At 41.6% G+C, this 23,284-nt stretch overlaps 1 protein-coding gene across 1 annotated transcript in view; it reads right to left on the reverse strand.

Moving 5' to 3' along the window:
- Positions 1-23,284, reverse strand: part of Kcnk10 (potassium two pore domain channel subfamily K member 10) — a 125,622-nt gene that overhangs the window by 45,962 nt on the left and 56,376 nt on the right. The window contains exon 3 of the mRNA XM_048362107.1: positions 10,550-10,667. Coding sequence (XP_048218064.1) covers positions 10,550-10,667 — 118 coding nt within the window. The remainder of the gene's footprint in view (positions 1-10,549; positions 10,668-23,284) is intronic.

Raw genomic sequence — 23,284 nt, forward strand, 5'->3', positions numbered from 1 at the left:
ACAAATAAATAAAATCAATCTGAAGTTCCAGCATTAATAATATAATATACAAAAAAGTCTCTAGAAGTATTTAAGGACCTCTTTCTATGGTAACTCACTTCATAATAGACATAAAGTGATTGTATTCTTGAGTAATGCTGAATTTTGCATGTGGGCCTGTAAATATCTACATTCTCCTGCCTCTGGAACCTACATTAAAAAAATTTTCAATAAACCTATTAGGAAATGGGCAAAAGAGCTAAAGAGAGACTTCACAAGAGAAGATATAAACATGGCAAAGAAACATATGAGGAAATGCTCAACATCCCTGCTAGTAAAGGAAATGCAAATAAAAACAACCCTGAGATACCACCTCACCCCAGTTAGAATGGCCTATACTCTGAACTCAGGAAACAACAAATGCTGGAGGGGCTGTGGGGAAAGAGGAACCCTTCTCCATTGTTGGTGGGAGTGCAAATTAGTACAACCACTTTGGAGAACAGTATGGAGGTTTCTCAAAAAGCTCAATATAGACCTACCCTATGACCCAGCCATACCACTCCTAGGCATCTATCCTAAACAGCAAAATCCAAGATATCAAAAAGGCATTTGTACTTCCATGTTTATCGCGGCACAATTCACAATAGCCAAAATATGGAAACAACCCAGATGCCCTTCCACAGACGAATGGATCCAAAAAATATGGTACTTATACACAATGGAATACTACATAGCGATTAGGAATGGTGAAATACTGTTATTCGCAGGGAAATGGTCAGAACTTGAACAAATAATGTTGAGTGAGACAAGCCTAGAACACAGAAAACAAAGGGGCATGATCTCCCTGATATATGACTGTTAACAAAGGGAGACAGAGAGACAGTAGAGACCAAGTCTGTGAATACTGTATATGTTCTTGATACATTGTATATTGCATATATGTCAACCTGACCTAGACAAGGGATAGAAAAACAGGTCATAAGATATCACAAGAAATGTACACACACTGCCCTACTATGTAACTGCACCCTCTTTGCACAACACCTTGTAAAAAAATTTATGTCCAATTAATAAAAAAATTAAAACAAAAAAATTTTTTGACCCTCTACCTTATCACTTCAGAAAAAGTCTACAATTTGCAACGTTTCTCTGAAGCAACAAAAGGGTCTATCCCTTGATTTTGGTTCTAGTATACTAAACCTGTTAGCCTGCCCTGCCCATCTTTCCAGAAGACCTGCTAAAACCCTGAAATCAGGTGTTGTGCTTATATGCAGACTGTAGAGCTAGAACACACATGGATTCCTGTTCTGATTCTTCAAGTTATTGGATCTTGGGCAAATTATCTCAACCTCTCTGCCTCACGTTCTGCCTATCTGAAAGATAGGGCTGTTAAACACACCACATCATACCTATTAAGAGATTAAATGAGACACACAAGTTACACATGAAAACTAAATGCATGCAAAGACTGCACAAAGTAAGTCCTCAGTAAGCATGAGTGATGCTCATCTTGTCCTGTGGTTGTGAATAATATGTCTCCAGGAAAACAAAGCCCTAGGAGCAAACAGATAGTTGGTACCTAGTTTTCTTGCAAAAACTCTGCTGTTCTCCTAAAGCACCCAGCCAAAGAAGCAAATGACTATACAGTGAGCTAGGCTGGCTCATGGCCTAGGTGAGTTCATGGCTGGATGGTCGGTATGTGTTTCTTGTGGGCACCTAGAGGTCACTGAGATTGGGAATTAAGAATAGTGTCACAGCTGTTAGAGGAGCAATTTTCCAGTAAAACTAGTCTGGAACATTGAAAGTAAAGCAAAAGAGTCTAAGAAGTTCAACTGGCTGCTGGTGACTTTCAGCAGAAGATGAGTAGCCCTACAAGGACACACACAGGACCAGGGCTGTTCCAAGGGGGTGGGACCAAACAGGCCTCAGGTCTGCTCACTTAGCAAACTGTTGAAAACAATTCCAAGTCCTTTATGAATTGAAAACTGATGCATTAAAAAAGAACTTGAAACACACACACACACACACACACACACACACACACACTTTCATGTACTACTTCTGTGCCAGAGTCAAGGTTTTGCCAAACTGTTTAGTTAAGAGTGCATGCTGGAACCAGCCAGTCTATTCATGTGGGGCTGCTTAATGGATGTGAGAACTGTGTGATCACACAGGACCTTACACTCAGAAGGACTCCATGCTTGGTTTAATGCCCTGCACTTGACATTTTAGGTTTTTAATCACACATTTTCATTTTGCACTGAACCTCACAAACTATACAGCCGGATCTGGTGAAGGATGCTAGATTCCATTGCTTACTACCTGTGAGATAATGGGCAAGTTACACTGAACTTCTGTGGGCCTCAGTTTTCCCATAGGTAAAGCACAGCTAGTAACAGTACCTACCTTGTATGTGGTTACTGTGGGATTAAATGAGATCATGTTCATAAAGCGTGGTGCCCAATATCTAGTAAAGCACTCAGAAAGTGTTAGGAACAATGTCTGCTATTCACACAGCCATGGATTAAACATCCGGTCAAGGAGCTGCAGAAACACAAGCAGCAGCTCAGTACCTTGGCAGACACCTCAGTGCAGGCTGCCAAGCAAGTGACATGGTCATCAGATACCATCTGAAACCTAACTAAGTACTTTCTCTGATGTAGGTAGAGCAAGGTGACCCAGTTAGAAAATGCCTCAAAGACTACATTCCAATTGCTATCATAACTGATAGAAAGAATGCAATCAGTTGCTGCCCTTCTACTAGTCATAATTGGTAGAAAAGCACCAGAATACACAAGTGTGCTTCATTTTTCCAACTTACAAAGTCAGTTGCTAGGGATCCACCAGTAGTCAATCATCAAAGGTAAGAAGACTTTGCCACATCAGAATCAGTTATGGCTAAAGAGAATATGGGATGCCCTTGACAAGGACTGAGCAGTCTGGTCTTCCTTCTGGTGTGGCTATTGATTTGGAGAAGTGCCTGGGTGTATTGCCTGTTGGTATCAATGGAGGATAGGTTCCAGGAACTCCTGCAGACAGCAGAAATCCAAATCCCTTACATAAAATACTGTATTTGAATATAAGCCTACACACATCCTTCCATCTACATCAGCTGTAAATTACTTGTAACCCTTTCTGTGTGACCATAAAAGAAATGCAAATCAAAACAACACTGACTTCCATTTCACTCCAGTAAAAATGGCCATCATCAAGAACACAAACAACAAGTGCTGGTGAGGATGTGGGGGTGGGAGTGGAGAAAGGAACTCTATTACACTCTTGGTGGGAATGTAAAATAGCGCATCCACTATGGAAGGCAGTTTGGAGGTTGCACAAAAAAGAACAAAACTTCCAGGAATATCACTCTTAGGCATTTATCCAAAGGAGTACAAGTCCAGATAAAGTAGAGCCATTTGCACACCCATGTTTATTGCTTTACAAGTCTAACCCTAGCCTAGTTATATGAACAACTTGGATGCCCTACAATGGATAAATCAGGAAAATTACACATACACACGTGTACGCGCCCGCGCACACACACACACAGAGTAATATATTTTTATTCACCCATCAGGGAGGTATTATGTCATTTGCAGAGAAATGGATGGATTTGAAAAAAAATTGTCAAGTGAAGTAAATTAGGCTCAGATAAACAGAGGATATATGTTTTCTCTCATATAGGGACTTTAGATCTGAATTAATAGCATATGTGAAAACATATACAGATGACTGATATGTGACCGAGATGCAATGCTGACATGTGATTGACATGCAACAGATATGTGACCAACATGCAGCTGACTTGCGAGCAACATGTGACTGACATGAGATGGACATGCAATTGATGTGTGACCAACATGTGATGGACATGTGACCGACATGCAACCAACATGCGACTGACATGTGACTGACATGCGAAAGACGTGATGAACATGTGATGTACAAGTGATTGACATGGAACCAACATGCGATTGGTATGCAACCAGCATGTGGCGGACGTGACTAACATACGATGGACCGATGTGACTGACATGTGATGAACATGTGACCGACACGTGATGGACATGTGATTAACATGCAACCTACATGCACCTGACATGCAACATGCATGTGACAGACATGTGACTTACATGTGACAGACATGCAAAAGACATGCGATGGACATGTGACATTCATGCAGCCAACATGCGCCTGACGTGGCTGACATGTGACCAACATGTGATGGACATGTAATTGGCATGCGACTAACATGCGACTGACATGCAACCAGCATGCAGCGGACATGTGATTGACATGCAACTGACATGTGACTGGCATGTGGCTGACATGTGACCAACATGTGATGGACATGTGCGCAACATACAACCAACATGCTACTGACATGCAACCAGCATGTGGCAGACATGCAACTGACATACGATGGACACATGACCGACATGCAACTGACATGTGATTGACATGCAAAAGACGTGATGGACATGTGACATTCATGCACCCAACATGCGACTGACGTGATGGATATGTGACCAGCATGCAACTGACATGTGATTGGCATGCAACTGACATGCAATGGGCATGTAATTGACATGCAACCAACATGTGACTGACATGCGACAGACAGGCGACGGACATGTGACAGACATACAAAAGACATGTGATAGACATGTGATATTCATGCAACCAACATGCAACTGACATGTGACTGACATGCGGCTGACATGTGACCTACATGAAGATGATGTGACCAACTTGTGATAGACATGTAATCGACATGCAACCAACATGTGACTGACATGCAACCAGCATGCGGCGGACATATGATTGACATGCAACTGACATGTGACTGGCATGCGGCCGACATGTGGCCAACATGTGATGGACATGTGAGCAACATGCAACCAACATACGACTGACATGCAACCAGCATGTGGCAGACATGTGATTGACATGCAACATACATGTGACTGACATGCAACTGACTTGCGACCAGCATGCAACGGACATGAAACCAACTTGCAACAGACATATGACCGACATGCAACGGACATGCAGCCTACATGTGACAGACATGTGACCATCATGCTACTGGCATGTGACTGACCTGCGAAGGACATGCGGACAACATGTGAGTGACATGTGATGGGCATGCAGACATGTGACCAACATGTAACAAACATGCAACTGGCATGTGACTGATGTATGATGGACATGTGATGGGCATATGCTAGAATTTGGCAGACATGTGACCAACATGTGACAGATGGACATGTGACAAGGGGATGGACATGTGACAGATGGACAGACATGTGACAGACGGACGGGGGACAGATTCCAGCCCGCCAGATTTCCAGCCCAAACTTGCATTCTTACTTGGAATGAATGGCCAAAACTCTTGGGTCCCTCATTTGAATAAAAGAGAGTGTCTTGGGTCCCTTGTTTGAATAAAGGAGAGTGTCTTGGTTCTCTCATTTGAATAAAGGGGAGTGCCATGACTGGTGCAACAAAACAAAACATATACAGAGACATATATGCATTGTACACAAACACAGTGACTAGAACATGGTATCCACAGGGGTGTAGTACAATGTGTAACTCCTCTGAACAACTAACTTACAGCTTAAGAAAATGTAGAACATTCTGAAGCATGTTTTGTAGGAGGGAGTTGTAACTCAAGGAAAGGAGAGATGAATGGAGAGGAAAAAAAATGGATGAATACAGTCATTATAGCCAGTGAATACGTGTCAAAGGTAACTAGTTAAATGAGTAGGGCTGAGATAGATAGAGATATGATGGAAAGGATAACATTGATCAAGACACATTATAATTATTAATTGATACTTTTAATTGAAACCACTTTGCACAACTGCTTAAATAAAAAATAAGAAAATGTAATGCTATGCAAATACTGGTTACACTGTATTGCTTATGGAATAATAACTTGGAAAATAAAACCTCTACATGATTAATACCAATGTCATTTATTTTTCTTTTAAGTATTTTTAATCTACAGTTTGTTGAATCCAGGTATACAAATCCATGGATATGAAAGGAAAGTGTATAAGTACAAATCTCTGTATATCCCATCATCAGAAAAAGCTTTTTAAAAAAGGGCTTTGATATTCACAGATTAAAGGAACCTCTGATACTGAATAGTATTGCGGCTTTTCAGCAAGGACTTTTCTACTTCTAAGATCTCTCTGTTCACTTTCTAAATAATGAGCATGTTTTTTGCATCTGAAAAGTGTAGAACCTCATGCGGTTCGTGAGAGATTTTTTTCAAAAGCAATCGCCAAATCCTTCAGGTCCACGCCCTTTGACAGAACAATCCTTTCCGAGGAAACCTTTCCAAGGACACAGCAAAGATGAAAAATGGACATCCTGCACAAACGTTGCCTCATGGTGTTAACACTCTAACAAGAGTAGAAACCACAGAAGCCTCTCGCAATGTGTGATCCCAGTGTGAAAAGTAAAGGGGAAGCATCAAAGACACTGGGAGTGTTACCATTACTAATTACATAAAGAAATATGGACAACAGTATGTTGTAAACTATATGAACTCAAGTAAGCAGGCCAGTCTTTATTTCACAATTAATGAGAACACAGCTCCTCAATACCCATGCTCTACTTTTCTTGACTCGTAAATAGTGGGAAATCTCTCAGGAAAAACTGGAAGTATTACCAGTCCCTGACTTCTTTGTATTTTTTTAAAGCCTTACAATGAATGAATTTATCACCTGGTAATGAGAAAAGCAATTATTTCCTCACCTCCCTATTCTTATTTACTTTGCTTTACAGTTTTCTTTGAAATTCCCTCACTTTATGCAGACAGTCTCTCCTTTGGGGTGAAATTTTAGCCAGTTAAATGGTATTCTATTTACCACACATTATCTCTCAGTTTAAAAAAAGAAAAAAAAAAAGTATCATGTTTTCTAAATTGAATAAAACGAGGACCTAACCGTTAGTGCTAACTCTGCGCCATGGGTTTTATTTCTGTCTGTTTTGCTTGCATGCTTATTCTGTAATGGTTTCCAGCATCTTTGTAATGTGGGATAAAGTCCTCATTCTGTGTATATGTGGTGTCACAAGAGGGAACAGCCTTCCAAACAGCCAGAACATGAGCATGTGAACCTGGAGGCACATCTAACATGATGTTCTTCCTAAACTCTGAGGCTGAAACATGTAGCCCAAACATGAGTTGATGAGGAGACAGAAACAACAGTGGGCAGCAAGGCCCAACTTCAGCACTGAGGCCAGGGGACAATTGTTGATCCTCATGAGCTCTATCCCATGCATTTATATTGTTAGGATTTTCTTTTCCGTTATAGTCCAATGAGTTATTTAAATATGGAAACATATTGACCCTAGTAAACAAAGGATTTCATATTTATCTCTTAGGATTTGATAAGTAATTCCATCCAGAGCTCAAAAGATGTGAGAAGGAACCCCACTCCTCTTTTATTAACTCTGCTATAGTGTTAACTGAATTCTAGACAAAGCAACTGATGAAAGGAAGAAACACCCCCATAGTGCCTTGGATCTCCTTCTACAGACTTATCTTCAGTACAAAGGAGAGGAAATCATTCCCTCCAAAGCCCTGGTAAAAACCCAAGGCTCTTGTTGACCTAACCCAGATCACATGTCCATCTTTGTGCTAAGGACTATGTCTAAGCACTGAATTTCTTAATTTAAAAAACAGTCCTCTTGAGAGCTAGGAGATGATGAAAGGGGAAGAAATATTAAGATAATGTTACTGGGGCAAAGGTAAAAAAGAGAATGGATGTCAGCCAGGCTATGGGAACCAGGAATAAGGGTCATTTTTACAAACTCAAAGACCCAATGTCCACACATTGGATCGGGAAAGAAAATATTACACATCAAATGTTTTTCTATTTTCAAATGACAGAGTAGCCATTCCTCAAGCCCATAACGCCATGACCACCCACCAAACAAATCCCTAACGAGTTTACAAATTAATTAGTCAATTAGTACAAGTTAATTTCCCAACAAATTAACACAATAAAGGCCATTAGTGAAGCACTGAGAAGAAAAAAAACCACACTGTTGTTACTGTCCAGTGTAGCTATATTTTTTTCCAATGCATCAGACAGAATACTGATTCAACCACTTCACAAAACATGAAAAACCAAATTTTCTATCATCTTGAATAATACACACTCATATATCATGGATCACAGTCTAGGTATGGAAAGTAATTTCCAAAAACAATACATCTGGAAATAGCCCAGACCTTCTCAATTTTAATTATTTTACAGCAAATCCTCCTAAACAGCAAGACTGTCATCTACAGCCCTGGCTTATACTACCAAGTAGGGCCAATGGGTGCTTGATGCTGCCAGCCAGTATGGACCAACCTAATCTGCAGTGTCACAAAAGGCTACTAGGCCCCAGGCCTACCCAGGCAGTGCACACCTTGAATACCTGAAATAACTAAGGTTCATATACTTGTTGGTTTGCAAATGTAGGATTTGTATGTCATAGAATTACCTTAAACAGCTGTGATCATTAATTTTATATGTCAGCCTGGCTGGATTATGAATACTGAGAGCTAATGAGGGAAATGAAGCATTATCCGTACGTGGGTCTGTAAGGATGCATCAGAGGGCACTGACGTGTGCGCTGGTAAACTACATGGGTGGGAAGAGATCCAACCTCAGTATCTGAAGGTACTACCCAGTCAGCTAGAAAACTGGATAAACAACAAAAGGCAGAAAAAAGAAGACTCTCTTTGTCTCTGTCTCTCTCCTCTCTCTCAGCTGGAATACATGGAGATGTCCTGCAAAGGGATGTCTCAATCCCCATGATTACAAGCACCAATTTCCTTCCTTCCTTTCATCCTTCTTTGCTTCCCCCTTCTCTCTCTCTCTCCCACCCTCCCTCCTTTCCTTCTTTCCTTCTTTCCTTTCTTCTTTTCCATCCTTCCTTCCCTCCCTCTTTCCTTCTTCTGTCTTTCCCTACCTTCTCTCTCTCTTTCTTTATATTTTTATTACTTATTTAGTTTTAAATAGGATCTTCTCTATGTAGGCAGGCTAGAAGGAACTTGCAATCTGCCCACCTCTACCGCCTCAGTACCAGGATTAAAGGCATGTACCACCAACATAGACATCTTATCCCTCAAAGTTATTCTTAAGCAACTTGAGGATACTTTTTCACCAAGCAACTGATAATAAAGAAAACTGTGTCAAAAAAGACCTAGAAATTGGGGCTGGGAATATGGCCTAGTGCCAAGAGTGCTTGCCTCATATACATGAAGCCCACGGTTCAATTCCCCAGCACTACATATACAGAAAAAGACCAGAAGTGGCGCTGTGGCTTAAGTGGTAGGGTGCTAGCCTTGAGCAAAAAGAAACCAGGGACAGTGCTCAGGCCCTGAGTTCAAGCCCCAGGACTGGCAAAAAAAAAAAAAGACCTAGAAATTAACATTGGCCATATTAAATTACAGAGCTATGACAAAAGCAATGTGTCAGGTGAAGAGAAAAGAATGTGAATTGTATTCAATGTATAATAGCTGAGATGCTGAGAGATGAATTGAGTTATATGGAATAGCTGAGAGCCAAGGAGCATTGCTTAAAGCCGGCAGATCATATAACAGAATCCAGAACATTTTATCACTAAGGTAAACATTAACAAGAGTGTGTCAACTGAAATTGTGTACTGAAGAAGGAGAGAGAAAAAAAGGTATCACCACCCATAGCAGGATGGAAAGCATACTTGTTAATGACTAGAAGCCTGTTATTACATATGGTTATAATAGTAAAACTCAAAGACAAAAATACAAAACTCTCCAAGTATCACACACACACACACACACACACACACACACACACACACCCCCAATCAGTGCAAAAAACAGAAATGATCATAGTCTACCATATGATCGATTGCAAAGAGCATCGGTTTAGTCTGAGTTTATCTCACTAAACTATCTTAAGAAAATAGGAAAGTAAGTTAGGCCTTTTGCTGTGGGGTAGAAGAGAGTAACTCCTCATCTTCCACAATGGAAAGCCAAGAAATAACCCTTAAAACTGGGAATTCCATAACTGGCAATACAAAGGTGATAGTTAAAGGTGTGGTAATGAATGTCAAACCATCAAACAAAAGAGAAAAACACAGCTGTCTCTAGAAAGGTTAAAAAATAAAAGAGGTGTGGAAGAAGAAATATTCTATTTTTTCATAAAATATTTGGGTTCTATTATACATAGCTATGAGGAAAAGTATATAATATTTATAATAATCATTAGAGTTATATTATATATAATAAATATATATTTTATATACAGTACATATACATATATATATTGAGCTCAACAGAGTAATCTGGGCTCAACTGTCCAGTCATCTTTTTTATTTCTTTCAAACTAAATGCTTCTGGGCCTTTCTTTCTAAAGAGTCTTTACTGTGCTTTGCCTTTTATTGAAAAGTCACAACTATTGTATTCCACTGACAGTGTTCCCTGAGCCTCCCTCCAGCCTCATACTACCCAAGGAGCTGGGAGGAGAAAACGCTGACAAACCACTACTGCAGAGGAAAAGCTATTAGCATGAATGGATACCTATGGTGGTGATGACAGTTCCAGCAAAGAAAAAGGCACTTCCAAGGTCCCAGTGACTGCTGCTGTTGGAAGAGTTTCCTATGGGGCTCACGCCTGCATTGTCAGCATCCAGGGCATGCTGCAAAATAAAAAGGAAGAGCATGAGACTCAGTTAAGAAGGATTTGTTTTGTTTTGTTTTTTTAACTTCCAATGAATTAATCCCTTGCCTAAAAATCTGCAGTGATCTAGTGATACTAGATGAATGATGATGGCACAGCCATAAAGATGCAATGCACTCATTTATAGAAATTACAAAATGATTTTTTGAGGGGAGGGCAGGAATCTAGGATATAGAGTAATATAGAACTTGGGGGCATAGAATATCCCTAATTATGTGAAATGAATTCATATAGCTGTGGGAAGATGCCTCTCAGACTCTTCAGCCCAACTGGTCATTTCTGGAAGCCAGGATTCTTCTTGAGCTTCTTTCAACAGCATAGAAGTTAAGAGCTTATGCTCTCCATGTCAGACCATCTTGGCTCTGCCTGTGGTTAACTTTGGAATCCTGGGTGAGTTATTGTAACCATTCTAAACCTAACTAACTCATTTGCAAATGGGGGACAAGGCCACCCCACACATGTCGTTATGAGGATAAATGAGATGGTCCACATAATATTCTCAGCCCAGTGTTTGTCTGCCTTGGGGCTTAAGAAAGACAGTGATGTGATCATGGTAGAGGTGTTTCCGAGAAATGAGTGCTTTTGTCATTGTGAGAACACCATAGTGTGTACTTCCACACACCAAAATAGACACAGTGTCACTTGGTGACACAGCCTAATGGGATCACCTTCATAGTCATAGTCCATGGCTAACCAAAACATGCAGTACATGACTGTAGTATTCATTTCCAGACTGTAACTTTACTCAACTGTAACCTACTCATACAGAGAGAGAGAGAGAGAGAGAGAGAGAGAGAGAGAGAGAGAGATCTTTTTTTTATTAAGTTACAATGATCCCTTGTTAACTACTTGGCTTAGAATTCCATGTATATTTTCTAAATTACCACTAAATTGGTCACACTGATAACCTGTTCTCATGTCCTAGCAGTGTGAGTGTCCACCCCAGACAGGGTGGCCCATGAGGGCTTCCCCCATTCCTCTGTTTATGCCCTCTCACAAACCATGCCCATCTGACAGCATGTATCTGACCCATCTTCTTCCTGGAGACTCCCACTGTGCATTTCCGCCCCATGTCTTCTTTCCCTAGTCTCACACTTCTGCACCAATTCCATGCACTCCTAACCACCCTTCTTAAGCTTCAGCATGAACAGAACAAAGTGGGGGAAAACTTCACAGCCTTCCCCAGCTGGCCCAGCCATTCTGGTTCAGGCAGGGAGAACATGGGAAATACAATCCTTGTAGCTCAAGTCCACACGGACTGTATAAGTGATCTGAGATGAGGAAGTGACAGGTGAAGGCTTCAAAGAGGAGGTGACAGATAGAGGATCTACTTCTCGAACAACTAACAGACACTCCCTTCCTTAAGCAAGGTTAAAGTCAGCCTAAGCAGCAAGAGCAAGACACTAACATTGAAATGTGATTATATTTCTCTTCAACAAGGCAATTAAGCTCTGCTTAAACAGGCAGACTGTGGTGTGTCATAAATCAGATTAGAATGGAAAAAGCTAATCATTACATTTTCCTTCAAAATGGATATTTAATGAGCTAAGTCAAACCCTCTAGATCAAGGATAAACAACCTTTCTCCTGCTCCTCCCATAGAACCTTGCACTTACTATGTAAGTACTCTGCCATTTGATCCGCACACCTTTTTATAGACAAAGGGCTACAGATGAAGCATTTTAGCCTGGGAAGGTTACAAATAGTCACTTTTGCATTTTAATCTTTTTCCTTTAAAAAATAACATTTTAAATATGCAAAAATCACTCTTGCTTCAGAGCTGGTATAAAAACAAGCTGCAGGCTGGGTTTGGCAGACAAATAGATAATTGACTAGATAGCAAAATGTCTCTCTTATTTAAGTCCTTAGACTACTCCTTCTTGCTCTAAGAACATGAAACACTGTGATAGGAGGAGCCAGTCATCATTTCTAACACGAGTCCTGGCATCCCAGAATTTAAGATCCTGCTGCATACATCAGATGCGGACAAATGTCTTTGCTAGTGGTTCAAATCCATTTAATTGACAAGGATCATTTATTCAGCCAGGGAATGTATTCTGCTCTGCTTTTGAAGAGAAACAGATGGTAAGTTCTTTCCACTGGTAAAAATATTCACTTTCCCTGAGCGGGGTGAGCACTTTTCAGACCAAAACAGAAAGCCTTCGCCAGGTGTTAAATCCTCATGATTTTATCCAGCTCTGGTGACCCTACTTGGTAATAAATAAATAAATGCTAATTAATTAATTAATTTAAAAAAAGACCTGTGGGGCCGTCCTAGGCTCAGTCACCATCAACACCTGATCTTTGCATCTTCTGTAAAGCTGCAAAGAGAGTTTAAGTTTGAGTAAGTCTCATAATTTTGAGACCTGCACATAAACATCACAAGCCGACTCAGTGCAGCTCATAAAAATGCAGATTTGCATGAAAGACAAATGGAGAGGACTATTTGTTTCATTTTTTTTTAAATCCAGAGAAAGTTGCCTTTTCAGTTGCCTTTTCCTGAATTATGCAATTTGTAAATATTTAATGTTTACACATCTATTCCTCAAGGAAAGTGTTTGCCAGTTGAAAAGAAATGGAAACTGACATTTGTTAAGTGGCTGTACTTAGCCAGGTGTGTTTGAAGTTTTATTCTGTTTTATCCTTTCCACAACTTGCAAAAAGAAAAAAGTAGCATCATTCCCACTTTAGTGATGAGAAAAGAGGTGCATGAAAATTAACAAATTTATCCTACATCAAGCAGTGGGAAGTAGAGAAGCCATGATTCAAACCCTGCCTAGCCCCAGTCTCATGGTTTGTTCTTTCCTCTACATAGGCTACCCAGAACACACTTCACCTCTTCCACTGTCGTCCTCATGTCTGCACAGGGATGAAAGAAGATAGCTATTGTCCAAGAATTTAGGCACTCCAAGTAATCATTTCTAACTCAACGACTGCCTTGAATATGCAAGACCCCAAACTTTGGTTGGGCTACTGAGGGTGATGACAGCTTAACTGTTATGCATTCAAAATAAAATTTAAAAATAAGACTGGACATGGTGGTTCACACCCGTAATCCTAGCTACTCAGGAGACAGACACTGGGAGGATTATGATTGGAGACCAGCCCTGGACAAAAACTAACCAATAAAAGCTAGATGTGATGGCATGTACATGTAATACCAGCTACACAAGAAGTAGAAATAGAAGGAGTGTGGCCCAGGTAGGCATAAATCCAGAGATTTATTCACAGAAATACTTAAAGCACAAAAGAGTTAGGGGTATGGCTCAACTGGAAGAGTGACTGCCTTGAAAGCATAAACTTCTGAGTTCAAATCCCAGGACCACCAATAGGTAGATAGAGATACATACGTATATGTGTTCATATATGTACTGTGTGCATATATATACTCACATATATCTATATATGAAAAGTTTAATTTTGTAGCCTGAAAGGCAGAGGGTAGGTAAACCGAAGCTCCAGAACAGATAGGAAAATGTTGTCAAGAGATGAGTGGGAGGGCTGGGAACGTGGCCTAGTGGCAAGAGTGCTCACCTCGTGTACATGAAGCCCTGGGTTCGATTCCCCAGCACCACATATATAGAAAACGGCCAGAAGTGGCGCTGTGGCTCAAGTGGCAGAGTGCTAGCCTTGAGCAAAAAGAAGCCAGGGACAGTGCTCAGGCCCTGAGTTCAAGCCCCAGGACTGGCAAAAAAAAAAAAAAGAGAGAGAGATGAGTGGGAGGTTTGAGCTCAGAAGCATTAAGGTAGAGCACTTAGAAAGAACAGTCCATCTAGTAACCAATATTAACTTGTTTTATATCTGTGGTATAAGTTCTCTCTCCATCAAATCTTATGTAACGCAAGGACAATGCACAAATGCCTAGGCAAAGCTATTTTTTTTAATTCTATATAAGGGCTGCTACAAGCATAATGAAACCACTGATGGCCTGAACTAATTCATTGAAAGCAAAATTTAGAAAGAAGAAAAAGATAGCGCTCAGCCAGACATCAGTGGCTCAGCCCTATAATCTTGGCTACTCAGGAGGCTGAGATCCAGAGGATCGTGGTTTGAGGCCAACCCCAGTAGAAAAGTTTGTGAGATTCCATCTCCAAACTAGCAAAAAGCCAGGCAGAAGGCACAGATCAAGTGGCAGAGTACAGCTGAGCAGGCCAAGCAAGCACAAGGCTCTCAGTTCAAACTCCAGTGCTACCAAGGGAGGGGGGGTGGGGGAAAGAGATTGGGGGTAGGAAGGAGAGAAAAACCTCCCATAAGCACTCAAACTTACTTGAATTAGGAGCACCATCTTCAAAAATGTTTAACTGGTGGGTAAAAACTGTACATATTTGTGGAGTGTCAAGATGTTTTGATAGATATAATATATTGCAATGCTCAAATCAAGATTCAGATATTTATCTCCTCAACCAATTATCATTTATCATAATCCTTCTGGATTTTTAATACATATGTGTATAATTAATGGTGCATACACAGAAGGGTCATTTTACAGTAATAATAATTCTAAATGAGTTCATAGGTTCAACTGCTATTAATTCCCTGTTTTTCAATGATCATAGTGGCTTGAGCTCAAGTAAAACATTTTGAAACAAAATATATTTGCTTTAGGGTTTTATTGCTGCGTATTAATACTGCAAAAGTGAAGATAAGTCAGCCCATTGAGAATGCCCGAGCACACAGATCATGAAATGACACAAATGAACTGTGTACAGTTGAGCTCAAAAGGTATGATAGAGCAGAGGTTTAATCAAGGCAGCGGTTTAAACTTAGGCCACAATCTCAGACTCAGTGGGCATCGTTTTCTCACCCCCAAATTCAACTACTATCAAGTTCCAAGGCATCTTATGAACACCAAGATAAACAGGTAGATAAGTAACTTGACCAACAGTAGATACAATTAAGTAAGAAGGTCTATCAGGTGCCAGAAGCTCACACCTATAAATCCTAGCTACCCAGGAAACTGATATCTGAGGATGAAGGTTCAAAACCAACATGGGGCTGGGAATACGGTCTAGTGGCAAGAGTGCTTGCCTCCTACACATGAAGCTCTCGGTTTGATTCCCCAGCACCACATATATGGAAAACGGCCAGAAGGGGCGCTGTGGCTCAGGTGGCAGAGTGCTAGCCTTGAGCGGGAAGAAGCCAGGGACAGTGCTCAGGCCCTGAGTCCAAGGCCCAGGACTGGCAAAAAAAAAAAAAAAAAAAACAACTAACATGGGCAAACAAACCCAAGAAATTCTTATCTCCAATTAACAAGTAAATAGTCAGAAGTGGAAGTGTAGCTCAAGTGGTAGTATGCCAGTCATGAGTGAAAAAGTTGAGTTGAAAAAGAGAGGGCCAGAGTTCAAGATATAAGCACACATACAAGAAGGAAGAGGAGGAAAAGGAAGAGGAGACAGAAAAGGAGGTGAAAGAGGAAGAGGAGGAGGAGGAAAAGGAGGAAGAGGAGGGGAGGAGGTAGGGAGGAGGAAGAGGAAGAGGAAAAGGAGAAGGAAGAAGAGGAGGAGGAGGAGGAAGAGCAAGAGAAGGAGGAGAAAAGACAGAAGGAGGAAAAGGAGGAGAACAAGGAAGAGGAGGAAAATGAGGAGGATGAGACAACAGTACCTGGCATTTTAATTCCTTCCCTTCTTTCCTCTAGGAAATTTCCTCTAGGAAACCTCCAGCACCTACCCAGCTGCCTAGGTAATGACTCAAGGATGAATGCTTATGTCAGCAATTAACAAATGATCAAACCAAATAATACATCTAGGCTCATAATCTTCCCAGAAGTGAGAGAGGAGTACATTTTACTTCATAATAAGATGAGACAATCACAAGAGTAACACCTTCCACTTCCCCCAAGAAAAGTGCGTGTGTGTGACCATTTTTTGAAGAGAAGAGAGCTGACTTAGAAAATGACAAGATGTAAAAGAATCTGTGCGTCCCTCTTTTTCACTCTCCTTCATTCGCCCTTCCCCCAGCATGCCTTGAAACCACCATGAAAGTGTTAAGAGAGAAATGGCCCGGCTGGGATGCAGCTCAGTGGCAAAATGCTTGCCTAGCAAGTGCAACGACCTGGGTTCGATCCCCAAAAAACAAAAGACCAAAAAAAAAATACAGTTAAAAAAAGAAAGGGCAACCTGTCACAGAGTGAACCAGGCCAGGACAGAAGCAAGGAGGAGGAGGAGGGGAAGGGGACCCCTCCCACCTGCAGGACCCCCTACAGGGGGCAGCCCTTGGGCTACATAAATCACCATACCAGACAGCACAAGATACCATCCTGAGTGTTGGTGCTGCCTGGAGAAGAATGATGGTCCACAGAGGACTCCTAACTGTCTGGGGCTTTTCTCCTATGATCTATGGACCCGTGAGATCATCCCTTTTCTCTGTTCCCTAATGAGGCACCTGAGGGAAGAAAAAAAAAAAAAAACAGGCAACCAAAAGTGAAGCCATAATCACTCAGCTTGTCTCAGATTAGCTGAAGAAATCAACCGGTTCATGCCACATGCAAGGACACTGGCAGGCAGGGAGACTGCGGGATTTACTGCAGCAGGACACTTGGAGAATAAACGGTGGCTCCTTTATCAATTACGCGCAGCCCATGGCTCAAGTGTAACCGAGGTGTAATTCACTGTCACCAAGTGTGAGTCACAGTCAATTCACTAATGACATTTCACCAGACTGAAGGAAAAAGCATGTGCGATGCACGCCTGTAATCCCAGCACATGAGAGACAAGGCACAGGAGGGTTCACAAGTTTGAAGCCAATCTGGGCTACACACTGAGAACGTGTCTCAAAAAAAAAAAAAAAAAGAGAGAAGAAACACAAAGGTGCAATCATGTGCATCTGATCATATAAAATAATACTTATCAAAACAAGCTCCAGGAAATGGAAACAAGTTTTTCTTTGTTGGTATTTTTGGCTTTGTTTTGTCTTGTTTATTCTTTTATCTGTCTTTGAGAGGATAAGGGGAGGCACAGAAATGGAGGGACAAAGGGTGAGCAAATGCAGCAGTGGTACCCACTATGTGGACAATGAACTATACAACCTGCACTTGGGGATGAGAGGGAAAAACTGGGAAGAGAGCAAGGGAAGGGGTGCCATTGTCCAAAAAGGAAATGTGCTCTCTGTCTGACTTATGTAACTATGACCCCTCTGTACATCAACTTTACAATAACAATTTAAAAATACAAAAAAAATTTAAAATAGTTTAATGTTTTACACACACACACACACACACACACACACACACACACACACACACGGGTCTGAGGGCACAGCAATGGTTCTGCATTCCAAATGTTCCTCATCCTGACAGGACACTGTCAGCAAAGCGATTTATGCGTTCGAAATTAAGTCAGGGGTTGAGGTGAGCTAAGAAAATGAGTTTGGAAGGCAGCTTCCTATGTGTAATAAAAAGTCAGCATGCTTTTAACTACTAATGGACAGCAGGAATGCCACAAGAGCCCTGGGAGAAAGGTGTGGCAGACCACGTTCATTACAACTCAAATGTGCCCCTAATGACCCCCACTGAAGCGACTCTTCACTTCATGGGTAGCCAAAGAGCCCTAGGTGAGAGGCAGAAAGCTATAATGAATGTGCGTGCCATAGTGCTTTTCCTCCCTCCTGCTGCACATGTAAATATTTTACAGATGCAGAAGCGACTAGGCTGGGGTGAGGGCAGAGGCATTTGCACCCAAGAACGAGACTCCATCCAAATGTTGCAAGCAGCGGGAGAGAAAGAAGCCCTCAGCCAGGCCATTCAATGGTTTGTTCATAGAAGTCTTCTTTCATATAGACAGGAAGAGGGTGTAAGCACCTATATTCTCTCCCCATGGTCCTTGAACACAGAAAGTTCTTACACAAAGCAGCAAATGTTCCGCCTATGCAAGTTACTCAGCCTTCTTGAGCCTGGGTTTCTTCATCTGTAAGACTAGAAACTAATAATATCTCCCTTGCAAAGTTGCTATTACAGTACGTTAGGCACTGTACCTTGTCATTCTTATAAAGCAATGACAGGAAGAATTGGAATCTTTTCTGAGCACCTCAGCCTCCGTGATTGTGTGTGATATTTATTGTTACTGTGAGATGCTGAATACTGAGGTTCCTGATCCCCAGCACACGCTAAAGGTAGCAAGTGATGCTTCTAGAATTGTCAATGTGAAGTCAAGCGTCAGTGGCTCATACCTGTAATCCTAGCTACTCAGGAGGTTGACGTCAGAAGATGGTTGTTCCAAACCAGCCTGGACAGGAAAGTCCATGAAACTCTTACCTCCATGTAACCACTAAAAAGCTGGAAATAAAGTTGTGGCTCAAGTGGTAGAGTACTAGCGTTGAGCAAAAAAAGCTAAGGGACAGTGCCCAGGCCGAGTCAAGTTTACACACACACACACACACACACACACACACACACACACACACACCCCACACAGGCAGCCAACAGGAAGACTATTCTCTCCGTCCTGAGTTCTTCCTTCTTCCCATCTCACTCTTGACCCAGTTCTCTTACCACCCCAGCTCACACCCAAGCCAGGACATCTCAACCACCTGTACAAGGCTTAGGAAACAGGAAGGAAACCAGTGTACAGGTCATCATCCTCTCCACAGGGGAGATTGTCAGTATCACAGCCAGGCCTGTGCTGACCAGCGTGGATGTGCCACAATCAGGCCATCCTCTCTGCTCCACCATCTCAGTATGCCCCACAAAAAGATGCCCGAGAGAGGGCACCAAGGGAAGGGTACACCATCAGCACCGGGGTGCGTATCGCCATTGTGTGTCTTTTACTGCTGCCCTGGGTATTCAGTTATGTGCGAATACTAGCCTTTCCTCTGGTCCCCAGAGGAGCCCTGCCACATTGCAGACTTTCATCTCAACTTGACAGCCTGGTTCTGAATCTGCAGTGCATGCCACCAATAGAAGGAACAGACAATCAAAGAATCTGTGGAGAAGAAAAGAAACCCCGGATGTGCCAGCTTGCCTCACTATGTGAGCCCATGGCCTAGACAGGCTGGCTTTCCCTGTGACCTTAAGTTCATTCTTTAGGTGAGGGATGGGAGGTGATGGAGCGCTGCGTGCATTAGTACCTTGGGTGTACGTGATGACTAGTCCATGTAAATACTGTCAGGGGACCCAGGCACATTTTAGGGAGTTCGCTTAACTTCCAAATTGTGCCTTCAAATGTAGGCTTAATATTTCTTCTCTCTTTGACTCTATCTCAGGATGAAATGAAAGAAACTTTCAAGCATAAGGAAAGTATCGAGCCTTAAGGAAGGGAAGGAATGTGTGTGTGCTCTGATATGATCAACAAACTTTCAGAATAACCATCCCCCTTTCATCTCAGTTTGGGCTCCTCAAACAACAAATTTGCCAGGTGATATTAAAGAAGAGGGGGGGAAAAAAACAGTCTCCCTGTTCCTGAGAAGAATATTTGTTGTATATCCCGTTGTCTTCACTTTAGATTATTCTTATCTAACATTAATCTATTCAATTTCGACATGAAAAATAAAGAATTAATTAAATAATCTACTAGGCTATAAAGGCTACAGAAATTCTAATTCACTGTAATGTGAGCTAAGTGAAAGATTAGCATTCCTTCTATTGCCACTGCCTTGGAGAGAACATGAAATTTAATTGATGATTAATACCATGAGAGAGAGAGAGAGAGTGAGAAAGAGAGAGAGAGAGAGAGAGAGAGAGAGAGAGAGAAGAAACAGAGATGAGACTAAAACCAGGCAGCATAGGTACAGTCCTGTAAAAATAAACTTAGTACTTGGGAGGCCAAGGGAACAGTGTCATGAATTTACAGACAGCCTGGGTTATACAGCAAAGTCGTGTGTGTGTGTGTGTGACTTCTATCCTATTTTTGTTGTAGCTGTTTTCTTCAGACTCCCTACTGCTCTTGAGTATACAATATTAATAAGTAAAATGTGTGCCTTGTGTCCTCTGAGAGAACGAGTCAGTACCTAGGAGCGGCAGGTGCCTAATGAGCACAGTTTGATAAGGGGGAAGACTAGAAAGCAGAACTAATTCTAGAGACTGAAGAAAGTTCTAGAATGGCCTTTAAAATCATCATAGCAGCCAGCATTTTTATGTTATTCGATTCTCTTCACTAAACCCCTGCAGTAAAGGGTCCTGCCAGTTTTCTCACTTTATAAATGAAACAAGATGTAGCAAGAACCCACCCAGGGTCCCAGTGGTTAGAAAGTGGTCAAGTGCGGGGCTGGGAATGTGGCTTAGCGGTAGAGTGCTTGCCTAGCATGCACAAAGCCCTGGGTTCGATTCCTTAGCACTGCATAAACAGAAAAAGCCATAAGTGGCACTGTGGCTCAAGAGGTAGAGTGCTAGCCTTGAGCAAAAAGAAGCCAGGACAGTGCTCAGGCCCTGAGTTCAAGCCCCAAGAATGGCAAAAAAAAAAAAAAGTGGTCAAGTGTAAGCTGAAACTGGTTCAAGGCCTCTTCTTTCATCTTCTTTCACATTAGCCTTCTCCTATCTTTCATGAATAAACTCTGTCCAGCTTAAACACGTTTTATTAAAACTTATCTGTTAAGTCACTTTCCACGACAAGAAAAAAAAACGTCAGAATTTGTATTTCTGGACCCCATTTTTTTTAAAGAACAAAAGGCTAAACCCTCCCTTACTCAGTACAGCTAATCTGAACCCACATCACCTCTGCTTCCCATTTCCACTGAGAAGGGAAAATAAATGTTCTCCATCCACACCAATAAGCTAACACAACTGCAGGCCCAAGTGATGAATTATGTACATTGATTGCAAACAGAACACATTGACCCAGCCTGAACACCTTAAGTGAAAGTCACAGAGCCACAAGATGAGCACGCAGGCAATCATCGCTCTGTGGATTATACTTTCAGGTGAATGACCCCTTTCTCAGGGGTCCTGAGGGTTGAGCTGAAGGCTCCTGCTACCTACTAGAGTCCTACATGCTTCCTGTCCTCGAGAACCACACATACTGGACTTGCTAGCCAAGCCTGTTTGCTCAACTCAAGAGGAGAGGTCAAAAGAAGCATTAATTCTAGAGTCAGCCATCTATGCATCTCAATTCTGTCTCTCACTTAAGCTCGGACACATTATTTCCTTTTTGTGTCCCTTTGTTGCTAACCACCATCTCAAAGGATCATTGTCAAGATTAAAGGAGTCACTCCACATATAGCATACAAAGCAGTAAGCTTTGGGGGAGTATGAGCTAGCCAACACTGCTGCAAGCCCTGGGAGATTTGTGTCTGCACTTGTTTTTCTATTTTATCATTATTATTAATAATTATTATTTGGAATCAGAGCCTAACACATCTAAATACCTACATTTGATTATAAGTAGTGAGAATAATTAATACATCAAAATTTTGTTAGCCCATTGTGCATATATCAACACCTTAAACAAGATCAAACATATGCACATTTGTATAGAAAGGCGGGCACAGTAGCACTCATTTCTGGGTCTTGGCTTTGTTTTTATAGGAGATTTGGGGTTTTGTTTTTCAGAACACTGACTTCTCATTTGCAAATTCATTTTCCAGTGGCATGCCAATTTCCATTACCTCTTTAAATGTGCAGCTTAAAAGCTTTAGCACTTCTGCACAAAACAGTGACAGAATCAACAACCCCAGGGATAAAAGCAGTAATAATAATGAAGTCAAGGCCTGTAGAGGCAAGCTGGGGGCTGCAGGCCCAATCTTGCATGCAATGAGCAATCTTCTGCATGACCGATTCACTGACTTCTGACTCCAAGACAACAGCCAAGAGGAGTCACTTCAGAACTGTGTCCTTCGGAACTTTCTTAACAAAGACCCAGAAAGGCTACAAATCAAATAAAAGTTGGACAAATGGGACTGCATCAAACTGCAGAGCTTCTGAACGGCAAAGGACATAGCTCGCAAGATAAACAGAAAGCCCACAGATTGGGAGAAGATCTTTACCGACCTTTCAATGGACAAAGGCCTCATATCTAAAGTATATGCAGAACTAAAAAAAATTACCTTCCTCCAAAACAAAACCGCAAAGAACCAATAGCCCCCTCATCAAGTGGGCTAAAGACTTAAAAAGAGACTTCTCTGATGAGGAAATGAGAATGGCCAAGAGACATATGAAAAAGTGCATTACATCACTGGCCATAAAAGAAATGCAAATCAAAACAACACTGAGATTCCATCTCACCCCAATAAGAATGTCCTATATCAAGAACACTAACAATAACAATTGTTGGAGGGGATGTGGCCAAAAGGGAACCCTACTTCATTGTTGGTGGGAATGTAAACTGGTTCAGCCACTCTGGCAAGCAATATGGAGATTCCTCAGAAGGCTAAACATAGAACTCCCCTATCACCCAGCAGCCCCACTTTTGGGTATCTATCCAAAAGACCACAAGCAAGAACACACTAAAGCCACCAGCACAACTATGTTCATCACAGCACAATTTGTCATAGCTAGAATCTGGAACCAACCCAGATGCCCCTCAGTAGACGAATGGATCAGGAAAATGTGGTACATATACACAATGGAATTTTATGCCTCTATCAGAAAGAATGACATTGCCCCATTTGTAAGGAAATGGAAGGACTTGGAAAAAATTATACTAAGTGAAGT

This window comes from Perognathus longimembris, chromosome 14, assembly GCF_023159225.1.
Source record: "Perognathus longimembris pacificus isolate PPM17 chromosome 14, ASM2315922v1, whole genome shotgun sequence".
Classification (NCBI taxonomy): Eukaryota; Metazoa; Chordata; class Mammalia; order Rodentia; family Heteromyidae; genus Perognathus; species Perognathus longimembris.